This window comes from Lissotriton helveticus, chromosome 4_2 (assembly GCF_964261635.1).
Source record: "Lissotriton helveticus chromosome 4_2, aLisHel1.1, whole genome shotgun sequence".
NCBI classification, from domain to species: Eukaryota; Metazoa; Chordata; class Amphibia; order Caudata; family Salamandridae; genus Lissotriton; species Lissotriton helveticus.
In genome coordinates, this window is record NC_136064.1 from 116,293,719 (window position 1) to 116,309,517 (window position 15,799).

At 40.4% G+C, this 15,799-nt stretch overlaps 1 protein-coding gene across 1 annotated transcript in view; it reads left to right on the forward strand.

Annotated features, from left to right (window-relative positions):
- LOC144752067 (nicotinamide N-methyltransferase-like) overlaps positions 1-15,520 on the forward strand; it is a 51,864-nt gene extending 36,344 nt beyond the window's left edge. The window contains exon 3 of the mRNA XM_078640018.1: positions 15,085-15,520. Coding sequence (XP_078496144.1) covers positions 15,085-15,520 — 436 coding nt within the window. The remainder of the gene's footprint in view (positions 1-15,084) is intronic.
- Positions 15,521-15,799: the final 279 nt, after the last annotated feature.

A 15,799-nucleotide genomic window follows, 5' to 3' on the forward strand; every position in this document is an offset into this window, starting at 1 on the left:
CATTTCATGCCTTTTCTGCATAGCAACCACCTCTTGCAAGACCTCTGGTATTTGCAAGTTCACACAACAATGTTGCAATTGAACTCTGAACTCTCAGTGCACCTGCGTATCCACTGCAATCTTTCATTTAATGATTATTTATTGACCATTCAAAATACATCTTTCAAATAACTCATCCATGCACCCTAACTTTCTGTTTTCAGCAATCAAAATCCACCAATCACTGTTACTGCTTCATTAACACAGAAACTCCACAGTTTTTTTCATTTTAAACTCTCATTTTTTCAACTGCCATTTCATTGCCACACTTCATCTGACTGCAGCAGAACCTTCTCTCACCATGTTTTCTGTCTGGATTGTTGGACATAGTTATATCCACTGGGCTCACAGGTATGCTGAGAACAGAAATTTACCTAACCTCAATTTACAAGATGTGGAAATTAAATGGTTTGGCCACACAGGATTAAAATGTCACCAATTGATACCATTGGTGAAAACCTTTATGCATTTGCCCAAACCTGACCTGTTAATTGTGCACTGTGGAGGTAATGATTTGGGCACTTTGACTGGGGTAGGTCTGGAAATGCTTTTAAAGGACACCTTTGAGCAATTGATGGCACTTTTTCCTCAGACTGCCTTGGTATATTCAAATATATGCCAAAGACAGAAATGGAGGTGGTCAAACCAATTTTGTCCACAAATTGAGAAGTCGAGGAAGCATGTAAACAAATCTGTTTCAGCTTACATGAGAGACCATGGAATGGGCTCCATGTACAACAATAACTTGCGTTACTACATGCAAGATATCTACAGAGGAGATGGAGTTCACTTCTCAGATGAGGGCAACAGAATTTTCACTCTGAATTTAAGACTGTGCATTGGTACCTACTTATAAGTACCTAAATGTACCATAAACCCAAAAGCTCTTCTCAGAGCTACCCTACATCTGATCACTCACAATTATTATTTTACTCTAACTTTTTTCACTAATTTTCAACAAAATACGCTCCCCGGGGCGCTACCCGGTACGCGAACCGGGAGTTAACCTCGCGAAATTTAATTTTTTTTTTTTTTTTTCGCACATATAAGCCTCCTCAGCCACCCTCACAAATCCTAGGGGGTCAAGATAAGTCTACCGTGCCCCCTTCTACCCATTCTGAACATTATTTGCACTCCATTTTGTATCTTAATTCGACCGAAACACAAAATAGTGGACTCCCGTAACGCTTAAGGTTCGCGAACCGGGGCGCTCAACAGTTCGCGTACCGGGTCGCTCCCTGGGAAGCGCACCATCAAAAAAGGTGGGAAAGTAGTTTACAGAAAAAATTCAAATTAAAAAATAATCAACAAAACCAACAATCAATTTACATACAGTATTTGAAAAGTCTATCTTTCATTTTTCATTGCAGTACGCTGCCCAGAACGCTTCCCGGGCGCTACCCACGCAAAAAAACAAATAATTTTTTTATTTTTTTTTGCCCCGCGGGGCCCTTTTAAAGCCTCCACTTTAAACCTAGGGGGTCAGGGAGGATCTACTATGCCCCCTTATGGTTATTTCCCCCTTTGTTTTGGCCTCCTCTTGTCTCTCAATTCTACCGAGAGACAAGATGGCGGCCGCTCCGGACTGTTTAGAATGTTGACAGACACCGGAGAGCCAATCAGCTTCGCTGCGCGAAGTTCTGGTACGCGTAAGGTCCGCGAACCGGGGCGCTGCCCGGTCCGCTGTTACAGATATATATCTTTTTTTAAACGTTAATTTCTCAAAATCCACTGGAGCACATATATTGAGACCTACAAAAGGCACATCGGGCTACCAGTCCCTACAATTTTGCTAAGTTTCGTGCAAATCCATTCAGCCGTTCGGGCTAAAAGTGAGGCCAACCGCCCTATGGAAAACTCAATGTTAAAAACACGTTTTGGGACCCCCCTTTTTTCTCGACCCCCCCTCGACGAACCCCCGCCCAATTTTCAGGGGCTGCTCAGAAACAAAATGTGCCATTTTCCTGAAAATTTCAGCCAATTCCGTCCACAAACGCCAAAGTTATTAGACATAGAATTTTCAAAAATCCCATAGGGAAAAAATCCTAACTATATATACCTACTGGCGACCGCCAGTAGGTAATAGTAACATAACATAATTAAATAATATCCAATATTATTACCGTACGATAGGGTAAGTGTCAAAATTACTATTCCCACTCCAGAGAGTGCTACAATAGGGAAAGCGTTGGATAGTATAGGGATCAAAATTACTATTCCCACTCCAGTGAGTACAACAGTAGGAAAAGCGTTGGATAGCGTGGGGTAAAAATTACTATTCCAACTCCAAAGAGTGCAACAGTAGGAACAGCGTTGGATAGCGTAGGGGTAAAAATTACTATTCCCACTCCAAATAGTACAACAGTAGAGAAAGCGTTGGATAGCGTAGGGGTTAACATTACTATTCCCACTCCAAAGAGTGTAACAGTAGGGAAAGTGTTGGATAGCGTAGGGGTAACAATTACTATTCACACTGCAGTGGGTGCAACAGTAGGGAAAGAGTTGGATAGTATAGGGGTAAAAATTACTATTCCCAGTCCAGTGAGTGCAACAGTAGGGAAAGCGTTGGATAGCGTAGAGGTAAAAATTACTATTCCCACTCCAGTGGGTGCAACAGTGGGGAAAGCGTTGGATAGCGTAGGGGTAAAAATTACTATTCTCACTACAGTGAGTGCAACAGTAAGGAAAGCGTTGGATAGCGTAGAGGTAAAAATTACTATTCCAACGCCAAAGAGTGCAACAGTAGGGAAAGCGATGGATAGCGTAGGGATAAAAATTACTATTCCCACTCTAAATAGTGCAACAGTAGGGAAAGCGTTGGATAGCGTAGGGGTTACAATTACTATTCACACTCCAGTGGGTGCAACAGTAGGGAAAGCGTTGCATAGCGTAGGGGTAAAAATTACTATTCCCACTCCAGTGAGTGCAACAGTAGGGAAAGCGTTGTATAGCGTAGCGGTAAACATTACTATTCCCACTCCAGTGGGTGCAACAGTGGGGAAAGCGTTGGATAGCGTAGGGGTAAACATTACTATTCTCACTACAGTGAGTGCAACAGTAAGGAAAGCGTTGGATAGCGTAGAGGTAAAAATTACTATTCCCACTCCAAAGAGTGCAACAGTAGGGAAAGCGCTGGATAGCGTAGGGGTAAAAATTACTATTCCCACTCCAAATAGTGCAACAGTTGTGAAAGCGTTGGATAGCGTAGGGGTTAAAATTACTATTCCCACTCCAGTGGGTCCAACAGTAGGGAAAGCGTTGGATAGTGTAGGGGTAAAAATTACTATTCCCACTCCAGTGGGTCCAACAGTAGGGAAAGCGTTGGATAGCATAGGGGTAAAAATTACTATTCCAACTCCAAAGAGTGCAACAGTAGGGAAAGCACTGGATAGCGTAGGGGTACAAATTACTATTCCCACTCCAAAGAGTGCAACAGTAGGGAAAGCGTTGGATAGCGTAGAGGTAAAAATTACTATTCCCACCCCAGTGGGTGGAACAGTGGGGAAAGCGTTGGATAGCGTAGGGGTAAAAATTACTATTCTCACTACAGTGATTGCAACAGTAAGGAAAGCGTTGGATAGCGTAGAGGTAAAAATTACTATTCCAACTCCAAAGAGTGCAACAGTAGGGAAAGCGCTGGATAGCGTAGGGGTAAAAATTACTATTCCCACTCCAAATAGTGCAACCGTTGGGAAAGCGTTGGATAGCGTAGGGGTTAAAATTTCTATTCACACTCCAGTGGGTCCAACAGTAGGGAAAGCATTGGATAGCGTAGGGGTAAAAAATACTATTCCCACTCCAAAGAGTGCAACAGTAGGGAAAGCGTTGGATAGCATAGTGGTAAAAATTACTATTCCCACTCCAGAGAGTGCAACAGTAGGGAAAGTAAATACTTCATATATTATTTCAAAAAATTATAAAATAATATCTATAAAAAATGTATTAAAAGTAATTACCAATTTAATATAATATAATAATTAATCAATTAAAAATTAAAATTAATTATTACAATTAATTACCTATTAATACAAATTAATTACAAATTAACAATTAATAATTTAACATGTAAAAATTAATTAACAAGTAATTCAAATTAAACACAATTAATTAAATTGATTTATTTAATTAATTATAAATAAATTACTTCCCACCCTATTCCCCTATAAACCCACAACCCGCTACAGAAAATAAATTAGTAAAATTAACATAATTAGCAATTAATCAATTAAATAAAATTAATTGGCAATTCAAATTTAAATAATTACCCATAAAAATGAATTAACAATTAATTCTAAATAAATACCAATAAATCATTTTACATATTTAATTAATTATAAATAAATTACTTCCCACCCAATTCCCCTATAAATCCACAACCCGCTACAGGAAATAAATTAGTAAAATTAACATAATTAGCAATTAATCAATTAATTAAAATTAATGGCCTATTAACATTTAATTAATGACCAAATATAAATTAATTAACAATTAATTAAAAATTAATACCAATAAATAAATTTACATATTTGATTAATTATAATTAAATTACTTCCCACCCTGTTTCCCTATAAACCCACAACCCGCTACAGAATTAAATTACGCAAAAATTAAAAAAACTAAATTCATTAATTAAAATAAATTATAACATAAATACACACTTTTCACACATGTAATAACATAAAAAACACTATAAAAAATTCAATATTATAAAAAATTCGATATTTTTAATAACCTATATTATATACTTCGATATTTTAACTTTCTATAAATTTTTTAACATTCGATATTACATTACTTACCTTAAAAACAATATTTTTGATGTCTATATTCTTTCCATTCGATATTTTGTCCATTCTATATTTTAAACTCTATGTCCATTCGATATTTTGTAGTCAATAGTTTGACTGTTTACCTGTGGCGGGCGGTGCTGAGAGCACCACCCGTCGCAATGCCAGGAATGCTGGATGCGCCCGCCAGTGTGGTGTGCTCATCCGAATGTCAACAACGGGATACCCGCAGCAATGGCGGGCGGTCCCATTTCACAAAAGGATAGCGGGCAGACAAAGTCCGCCCGCCATCCTAATGACTCCCTGAGACTTCTCATATCATAAGTAAATCTTGGTTTGCTTAGCTCACAGTAACGCATCTAAACCCCTAAACTTCCAGAGTTATATATGTTGACGGTTTTTCGAAAAACGCCGCAAAATGCGAAAAAAGCCGCCGCACGCATGCGGTTAAATAAAGCACCCGGCTGATGGTGCATGCCTGCACACTTCTCTTGCATGGCTATCTTACTTCTCATTATCACGGTCAGGGCCGGTAGAGCTGCATCACAGTTAAAGCTCTTAACAGCTTCCATAATACCTCCAGGGTGCAGTGCGTCTCGCCGAATTAAACATGGATGCTGTCTAAAAATTAAACACTAGCCTTATCGTAGTGTACCAGAGCTGCAGAGCAGTGTCTTAAGTTAGTCTGTAGAGAAAGAGTCATCTCCCATGACCACAAAAATAAAACAAGGGCATTACGTTCTAATAGTTGTGACTTTGGAACTAATGGTGCAGAGCACAAGGCAACCATGTATTCCATGAATAAATGCATGCATGGCAGTTCTTCAATTTAGGGGAAATAATGTGAAAAGTACCACCAGAAATAGATGCTAAGTTAAAAAAGGAAAGATACATGGAGACTAAATGTAATCCTTACAAAGCTCAATGGCCAGAAAAACAAAGGATATACTTGGACCCTTTGTTTTCACTGGGGATAAGGGAACCCCAAAATAAAATGGCACCACCTGAAAGTGCTGTTGCGCTCTTCTGAACTCTCTGATGCCTCTTGATCCAATTACCCAAAAATCATCTAAATGATCGGTCAACATTTCATGCCCTGGTCTCACTAGTAAACACCATTGCAAAAAAGAGCTGAATGTCTCAAAATGTGTACACAGTATTGCACAGCCCATTGGCTATACCTTATTCACATACATGTCTCAATCACACTGTATACCCAATAAGGATAAAAAATCTTAGGATGTGCTGGCAGAAGTATAAATGTTGCCTTTAAGTCACATTTCACCAATTCCATGCTTAATCTGCACTGCCCAATCAATTATATTGCCACATCTAATGACACAAACTGCACAATCATGTCTTCTTCAGCAATGAAATAATTAAATGATGCACTCTCAGGCCATGAAAGGTGATGGATCACTCTGAATTTTCCCTGATCCTTTTTAGGACCCACTGCCAAAAGGAGATATCATTAGGTCATGTAAAGGCCAATTATCAAAAGGACTGACCCTTTGCCACATCTTTGCTCAACTTAGCTCTTACCACCTGTGGCATGTCTTTATCAGATTGTAGATTATCTGCAAATCTTCTTTGTCAAGACCCTTGTTGTCTGAAACCTACCTGAACACCCATTCAAGCAAGCTAGCCCTCTCCATATCCGGGTTAAAAGCTAGTCCTTATTGCCTGAGGGTTGTTGCCCTCTCCTGCCCTCTGCCTACTACCCAAAACGTTGCCGCACCGCTGCACCGCATATCTCCCTTCACATTTAGCGAATTGTGTTTATACTTGCAAGGGTTCTAGGCATAAAATCCCCTGTTAAAACTCCAGCAGGCTCTAGAATTAATCACATGTCACATGTCCGCTTAACCAGACTCCACCCCCTCCCCCCAATAGCGGGATCCCTTTGCCCTGACCTTGACCGTAGGAGCTTAGCTCCGGAGAGCAGGTTGCCTGTCCATGAGCAGGCCCCAATCGAGGTAGCCCTTAGCCCTATTGGCTAACATTGGCATCCTGTACAGTGCCCCTGCACCAAGCCACCCTAATGCTGCTGGTGGTACAATATGGGCACCTACCTGGACTTTAGGGCACCTGGGTCCTAACACCCCAAACTCTCACTTGTAAGACATTTATTTACCTGTCACGCCGATAACCATTTTTCTCCTAAAAGAACCCATGTTATGAGATTTTGGCGCTAAAATGTTCTCGGTTGATTTGTTTGGATAAAAGATAACTAAACTTCAAAGTCTAAAAGTCATACTTACTGTGTATTGTAAGATTTCTAGATGTGGTATCTAGTCATGCACCCCCAGTACTCATTGTAAACCAAAAGTAATAACTGTGTAAAGGTTTAGAATTGAGAGCATATATTTTACCTACCTGTGCCAAGTTCTGCTTGGTTCTAGAAAATAACATACAAGTATACTTTTTGCTATACTTACCTAATTGGTTTGGATTCTGTCTCTGAGTGTGTACACTTAGCCTTGATTGAGTGACTAATAATAAATACTTAACACACCCTCTGGATAAGCCTAACTGCTCACCAGCAGATCAATCGCTTTATAAAAAAAACCTCCAGGAGTATAAAGTTCAGATCAGGATGGCCAAAGCTAACTTGGCTAAAGCAGGTAATAAGTCCCAAACTTTATTTAAATTGGTTAAGAACCTTTCTAACCCAGCCTGCGCTACATCAGCCATTCCGGCCTCTCAGGAACTATGTGACTCGCTAGCCTCAGCTTTTGAGTACAAAATCAATACCATCTTGAATGGACTTTCTGCCTCCAATCTGACTAGTCTCCCCGTCTCTTGTTCCTCAGATCTGGTCAATGGAGCAACTCGGGAGGTTCTTGTGGAGGAGGCAGCACAGCCCCGGCTGACCTACTTTCCCACTCCTTCCCTGGTTCCCCGCTAGACCCATTGCCACATAAATTCTGGAAGCTGTTTCAGGGGGAGCTTTTTCCACCGCTCCATTCCATCTGCTGTCAGTCCCTTGCCACGGCCACGGTCCCGGATAGCTGGAAATTGGCAGTGGTTACTCCACTGCTAAAAAAGGCCACCTTGGACCCTCTATGTCCGACCAATTATAGGCCCATTTCACTCCTGCCTTTCTCAGTAAAAATCTTAGAGAAATTGGTCACTAGGGTCCTGTCCAGCTCCCTTGAATCTTTTGGACGAGGCCCAATTTGGATTCAGGACGGCCCACGGCACGGAGTCTGCCTTGGTGCCCGTTTTGGACGACCTGCGATCGCGTGTCGACATGGGAGGAGCGGCGTTCTTGGTGCTGCTTGACATGTCGGCCGCGTTCGATACGGTTGACCATGCGGTTTTACTTGGCAGGCTCCGGGTGTCCGGGGTGACCGGCTTGGCCTTGGACTGGCTGGCCTCGTACCTCTGTAATAGGCAAAGGTCTGTGGCCTTGCCGCCTTTTTGATCAGTTGTAAGAGATGTAAAACAGGGTGTGCCGCAGGGCTCTGCAATTAGCCCGATTCTTTTTAATTTATATCTTCGCCCTCTAATAAGTTTGATCAAGTCATTTGGCATGTCTGTCATCAATTATGCCGATGACACTCAATTTATTTTTTCATTTGAGGGCAGAGAAGCGGTCTCCATGGAATCCTTTCACCGCTGCATGACTGCAGCAGCGGACTGGTTGCGTCAGAACTCGCTACAGTTCAATGGAGCAAAGACTGAAGTCCTCTATTGTTCATTGGACCGAACGCCCCGTCCTCTGCCAGAGGGGTTTTGGCCTTCTTCTACTCTAGGCTCTGTAGCGGCGGCAGAATCTGTCCGCAACTTAGGCGTCCTGTTCGGGCCTAGCCTCCAGCTAGATGCCTTCGTCAATAAAACCACGGCGACTTGCATGTTACTGCTCCTCATGTTGCATAAAATTCTTCTGCTACTTCCCCCATCGGCAAGGATGGAAGCAGTGTGTAGTATTATCCTCAGTAGATTAGACTACTGTAACGCACTGCTTCTGGGGGCCCCTAACACCTTGGTCATGAAGTTGCAGCGGGTGCAGAACATGGCAGCCAAACTAGCTCTCTCGCGGCCATGGTCTGCCTCGTCTTCTCTTGCGCTTTCGGATCTTCATTGGTTACCGGTTCAAAAACGGATTTGTTTTAAATCTGCCTGTCTGGATTTCAGAGCCCTGCATGGGCTGGGCCCAGTGATGTTGCGAGATCTATTCTCCTGGTACTCTGCTGCCAGACCTTTGAGATCCTCTTCGGCCTTCCTGTTCACAGTCCCCAGGATAAAAAGGGTGAGGATGGGGGGCCGCTCATTTAGCTTTACGGCCGCCAAGCTTTGGAATTCCTTACCTTTGTTCCTAAGGTGCAAGCAGGATCTCTCGTCTTTTAAAAAGGATCTCAAAACCTACCTCTTCTCGAGAGCAGTGTAGTTAACATCTGTAGGAATGTCTGTGGTCAAAGTGCCAGGATACCCTTTGGGTGACAGCTGCGCTCTATAAGTATGCCTACATTTACATTTATATTTACATTTACATTTACCTAATGTAGCCTCCGCTGTACCTCTGGCAACTCGCTGGATTCTGTACACACTATACCTTATTTTTGTATATTTTATACAGAGCCAGCTTCCTACAAGGGGTGTAAACATCACCACACTAAAATACATAAGTCATACATTCATAATGCAGCCCTGACCATCCGATGAGGTGTGGTGTGCTGTCTGAGCCTGCTGTGTAGAAATACAATGTGGTCTCTTAATTATTCATATTCCAACATGGAGGCTGTTGGTTTAATCCAGCCGAGCAGGGCAGATCAAGTGTACCACCTTGTCTTTAATAAACAAACAATCCATTAGGACACAGCAGAGCCCTCATGTGGATCCAGGCAAGGTGCCTGATCCATTTCAAGCCTGTGCCACCTCACTGTTTCCCATGCCAAGCCCATCCCACTAGTAGGCTGGAAAAAGCCATCTATTGCACAAAGATGGTAGGACCTTTCAGCATAAAGTGGGTGTACAAAAGAGGGGTTATTTGGCTTCTTTCATCCTTAGCGTGGGTTAAGAATGGTCTCAATCATGTGGCCACTAAGGGAAAGGTGAAATAAGCTAAATGCTGATGCCAGGGATATCAGAGATAGCAAACGAGTGGGAACTGAATCCTTTGATTTGATTTAATCAAAGGCCGGGCAGAAGAGGCAAGACTTCAAAATATGCCAGAACATTTGTAAGTTTGACACCGTCCAGGCTCCCACCTCAGCAACCCTAGTCAATATTGCTACCACCCAGATGGGGCCCATGATGATGAACAACTCATCTGCCTCCATGTCTGAGGAGAGGGCATCAGGGTCACAGGTTTGTATCTGGTCACAAACGTTGCACTGCTGCTGTCTTAGAAAGCATGGCTGACAAGTGTAACAGACTCAGTTCACCATTGGCTACAGCATCATCATCTGAACTTTCCCCTGAGTCCAGCAAGAGGGGCTCAGAGCATTGCAAAATTTGATGCCAGCAGGGCCAGTGAGCCCAGCGCTGTGCAGTGTTGAAGCAAATTCAATTTAGCAGACCACAGCATTTCACCATTGCTGGAGATCACCACAGCTGAGCTCCAGCATTTCCCAGTAACGAGTAGGTGGCCAGTCTAGAAGAGACGCACATTAGTTAGAGAGTGATGTCTCTTAGGAGAGGTATAATCTGGTATATACGTATGAAAGACAGAGTTTGAATTTAAGGATCAGCCTTGTGGTAAAGTGAATGTTGTCAAATATAGTCTTTACTTTTACACTGGGAACAGCAATGGGATGTGTCCATGGTTATGCAAGCAGGTGCATTGGAGCAGGTGTAAAATGTGTGGAGATTGTGCAACCATGTGAGAGTGTTTTAGAGAAAAGTACTTTGGTTCATTTTCTCACGGTGCAGTAGATTGGTTACAATCCATTCCAGGTGTTTTAGAAAAGCTATAAATCATTGTAACTACGTATTGCTCATAAGAGTATTATTTCTGATATTTGTTAATTTGAAAGAACCAAAAATAATTTTTACTGTTGAAAGTTCTGGCTTTCTTCCAAGGAAAACTAGGATACAAGTTATATTATTCATTCTGCTGTCTCTGTGTTGGGATCAGCTAGAAAAATAATTTAAACACTATCATTAATATTTATTAGAAGCCCAATTACATTGTGAAGTTAGATTATTGGATTAATAATATCTATTTAGGAAAAGTAACCTCTAGAAAGTTACCTTTTTGGAGTCTGGAGGTCCTTTAAACTAATTTACTTGAACTCTTCAGCAAATGTCCAGACAGTTTTTGAACAAAAATGAAGTGTGAAAACTGCTCCCAGAGCAGAAGCAATGGCCTGGGTATTGTGAGGTGATTTTTTTTCCTCTTGCAGGATGGCAGTTAAGGAAGGCCCAGGAACTTCATTAACTTGTAAAGAAGCCTGCCCTTTTACAAAGGAATATACAATGATGCCTGGAGAAGAAAACCAATTGTTCACAGCCAGTCTGGCACCAAATCCTGTGCGAGGGGAGGTTTGAGTGACCATAAAAGAGTGGATGGTCAATGTTCTCTGAATAGGCACAGAGACTCTACATAAGGGATGACAAGTTACCATAATGTGGTTTTTGGGAGTAAAGTGTACTGTGGGATTGTTTACATTAAGACAAACAGATTAGTGACTTTTCTATTTTGGTGGAGTTCCATCCACTCCTAGTAATAATTAATTTTGTTGCAAGATAATAGAGCTAACATATTCAATTTCTTTTGGAAGCTTGTATTCAACCTCTCAGTGCACACATCATACGGCACTCAGAAAATTCCACTCGACGAGTCTTGAAAGGGACGAGCAAAACTAGTAAAAATAATAATTAAAATGTAATCTTATATCATTGAAAATTATTTGCTCATACATATGTATACAAAATCACAATAGTGTAGTTAAAAACAATTCAAATAATTATTACACACAATATTAAAAACCATTGAAGAGAGATACAGTACAAGACATCTATATTTGTCATTAATAACGGTTAATTTGAAGGAATCAATCAAAGTATTGGTATTATTTCATTATCTAGATGCAGCACCTCGTTCCTCAACTTTAACCATATACAACAAGCGTTAACGATGAAGCCACCATTCTCAGGACAACATAATATCTATCCCTTTTAAATGAATGACCGAGGAGATTCGCCTGTATAAAGACATAGAGCAGATGTCAACTTAAATCCACTTAGTTACAATCACGACATCTCTTAAATTTTACTGAACTTGCTATATGTTTATCCTTTCTAATACCTTTGTTATTGATTTTCTAAAATTTTCTTACAAATTCATAAAAAAGTCCACTAACAAGAACCCCCCATTTTCTTCTTATATTACGTATTCATGTGCCCCTAAAACATTCATATGTTCCAAGGTTTTTCTAGATTAACCTCATCTATAGAGGTGAGACAAAAGTTCATAATATTTGTGGCTGTTCTAAAGTTTCGGAAACATCAGCAGTCGCTCCTAGTTACAAAACTGGAAACATAAATAGCAATTAACCTAAACTCATAGGGTGCTAAGCCAATCCCTAAATTGACTACTTGAAGACAAGCATACATGTAATTGACCTACCTCTAGTGTATTCCCACAAGGTACCCCATGTACGATGGGTGTATGGGCCGTACCCCCATTGTCGATGAGGGTACGGCTTGTACATCCATCGTACATGGGGTACAGCTCGTACACCGATCGTACAATGGGGGTACGGCTCGTACACCGATCGTACAATGGGGGTACGGCTCGTACACCGATCGTACAATGGGGGTACTGCTCGTACACCAATCGTACAATGGGGGTACGGCTCGTATTCCGATCGTACAATGGGGTACGGCTCGTACACCCCATGATCGCAGGGGTACGGTGCGTACCCCTGCGATCATGGGGGTACGGACCGTACGATGTGTATGTGTTTGTATGCTTTTCCGTACGACTCGCCCTTACCTGACGTGGACCGTACGAATCGCGTCCTCATACCCCGGTCTGGATCATCCTCGTCGGGTCGTACGGCATGTGTACGAGTCATACGGTATTTGTACGAGTCGTCCAGTTCACGGTTTCAGCCTTGCAATACGTACGGATCGCGACGATTCGGACGGATTCACGGAATACGGATCGTACATTTTGACTCAGACGGACGGGTACTATTCGTACGGAGAGGGCTCCGGATACATATCATACGGATGTTTTTTTTCCCGAATCGGAATGGACCCCCGAATATATAACTTAAAAAATATAATTATTACTCAATTTACATATTTAAAAATTATATTATCAATTAATTGGTCATTAATTATTACTTTATTATCTGCTCACCCTATAACTCTACAAACCGAGCAGCACTCATCTATATATATAACTTAAATAAATATAATCATTACACAATTTACATGAATAATAAATAATTAATATTAAATTAATTATTACTTAATCATTACTTAGTTAACTTCCCACCCGTTAACCCTACAAAACCAACAGCCCACACCTAATATATGGTTGAAATATATAAATATTAAACCATTTACAAAATTAATAATCAAATAATTAATTAGTAATGCATCAAATAGTTTATTCTTAATTGAGTATTTCTTAATTACTTCCCCACTTTATTTCCTTACAAAACCAGCAGCCCACAAAATATATGAGTTAAAAAATATAATAGTGGCACAATTTAAATAAGTAGTTAATACATTACATATTTGACAATTATTTAATAATTAATTGTTAATTAATTATACCTGTATATTTTCCCACCCTATACCTGCTACAACACAATTAATTACTGAAAATTATATTCACAACCGTATTCTTCACAACAAAAACAGAGCGTTATTCTTGACAACAAAATTTCGGTATCACAATATTTTTGTATCACAATATTCTTCTGCGATATTTCTGTAACCTCAAATTTATATCTCAATATTTTGTCCAAGTACCATCTAAAAATAGGTAGTTGGTGCTAGAGATGAAATTGTACCAATCTTTGAGATCTGATTTGGAATTTTTCTTATAGAGGTAAGATCCGACCAATTTTTAGATAGTCTGCTGCTTCCCCAAGGGCTAGAGAGTTATGTAATGGGATGGTCAAGAGAAAGGAAATAGATGTGTTAATACCTTTCATAGGTCTCGGGAGTGGGAAGAGGGTTTCATCTTCACATCAGTATGCATTAATTCAGAATAGGGGATTACTTTAAAAGATTGTCAAGTCACTCCTGATTTCAGAATTGCGTGATATTATGACTGGTTAATTACCTGTACACATTTTCAGAGCTGTTGGTTGATTTTTTCTGACACAGTTGATAACTTGCAAATACTTTTTTAGGATATTTTTCTACACAGTAATTTTCCCTCATATTTAATGCAGCTTTGCTTTCAAATATGTTTTGTTATTTTTCACTCTTACTCTATAATGTTTGAATTTGAAACTATAAAGGAATTTGGATTTTTTTGTTCAGATCGCTTGAGAACTGTTTTGTCTCTTTAGTTTAGAGGGTGTCAATTCTTTTATGATCTCTTGAATTGTTTCTTGTATTGGCCATGTGTATGTTTATCTCAAGCTCACTGGTGTCATGCTGTGGTTGGAAGAGGCAGGAGAACAAAGGATAAAAATGACTCTGAGCCATCATGTTGTTTGTTTTAGTTGTCACCATTTTTTAGAGGAAGAAGGTGAAAGAAATTAAATGGTGGTCTGACCAATCTACTGTGACCTGGGCATAGGCTTTCAGGATGGCTGCCTTGAAGAATGTCAGACCAAGCTATCACGGGAGTTTGTGAGGAGCACAGTTGAGTAGGTGTCACATGAAGTGTTGATAGATGGTGAGGGGGAAGAGAGCTCCCACATTATGTGTGATTTTGAGGGCAGAATCATTGATTGCAAATATATCAGGAAGTGACGACATTTCACAAAACATTCTTTGTATTAACATTACCAAGGTTTTGTAATCTCTGAAAATACCTACTCCTAAATGTTCATAATCTTGTCTTCAAACAACTGTTTTCAGAAAGCAAAACAGATGTCAGAATGTTTATGGTAGACTTGTAATGATATTTGTATTGCCCTATGGTTTTTACAACAGAGATTTCTGCAGAGAAGTGTGTGATATAAAGTGGAGAGCACTGCCTGGGCAGCCATCTTGAAAACATCTATACATTTTTAAACAACTGGCTTGAAAATCATAATCTTCACATCACAAAACATGTGTTAGCCAACAATAAAAATAGAAGTGTGTAATTCAGGTTGTATCTCTTTGCTTTCAGTGACACATGGGCTGAGAAGGAGCACATGTTACAAAGAAAAGTCCAAAAACTTCTAAAACATGATGTCATGAGCAGTAACCCTCTGTCTCCCATCATCCACCCCCAGGCTGACTGTCTGCTCCTGGTGCACAGTTTGGAGCACTTTGTCACAGACAAGAAGTCCTACTGTGAAGCTCTGAAAAATGTCTCCTCACTGTTAAAGACAGGAGGACATCTGATAATGAGTGCGTGCCTCGAAGCAACGTTTTACATGTGCGGCGACTTCAAGTTTCCTATTCTCTGCATAGATGAGGATTTTCTGAAGGATGCTCTCAAGGGGGCAGGTTATGTCATCCAGGAAAAGTACATTTATCTTCGTATAGCAGAAAGTTTATATGATGTATTAGATCATAAATATGTTGTCCATTTAAGAGCATGTAAAGAAAGAGAAACTTAGTCTTTAAATAAAAAAGAGAAAACTGTCAGGAGGACACTGGTGTAAAAGTGAGATCGGACGAACATCATAATTCCTTCTATTTCAGGTTTTACAGGATGTCTTAGGCCCTTTCATAAAGTTACTGTCAAATGTTCGCAACACATTTTTACATCAAGCAGAGCATACAATGTTGAGTAACAATAGCGAGTAGTTGATGCATAAATGTGAGTAGCTGTAGAAGTAATGAGTAGTTGATACATACATGTGCGTAGTTGCAGTAGTAGTAAGTAGTTGATGCAT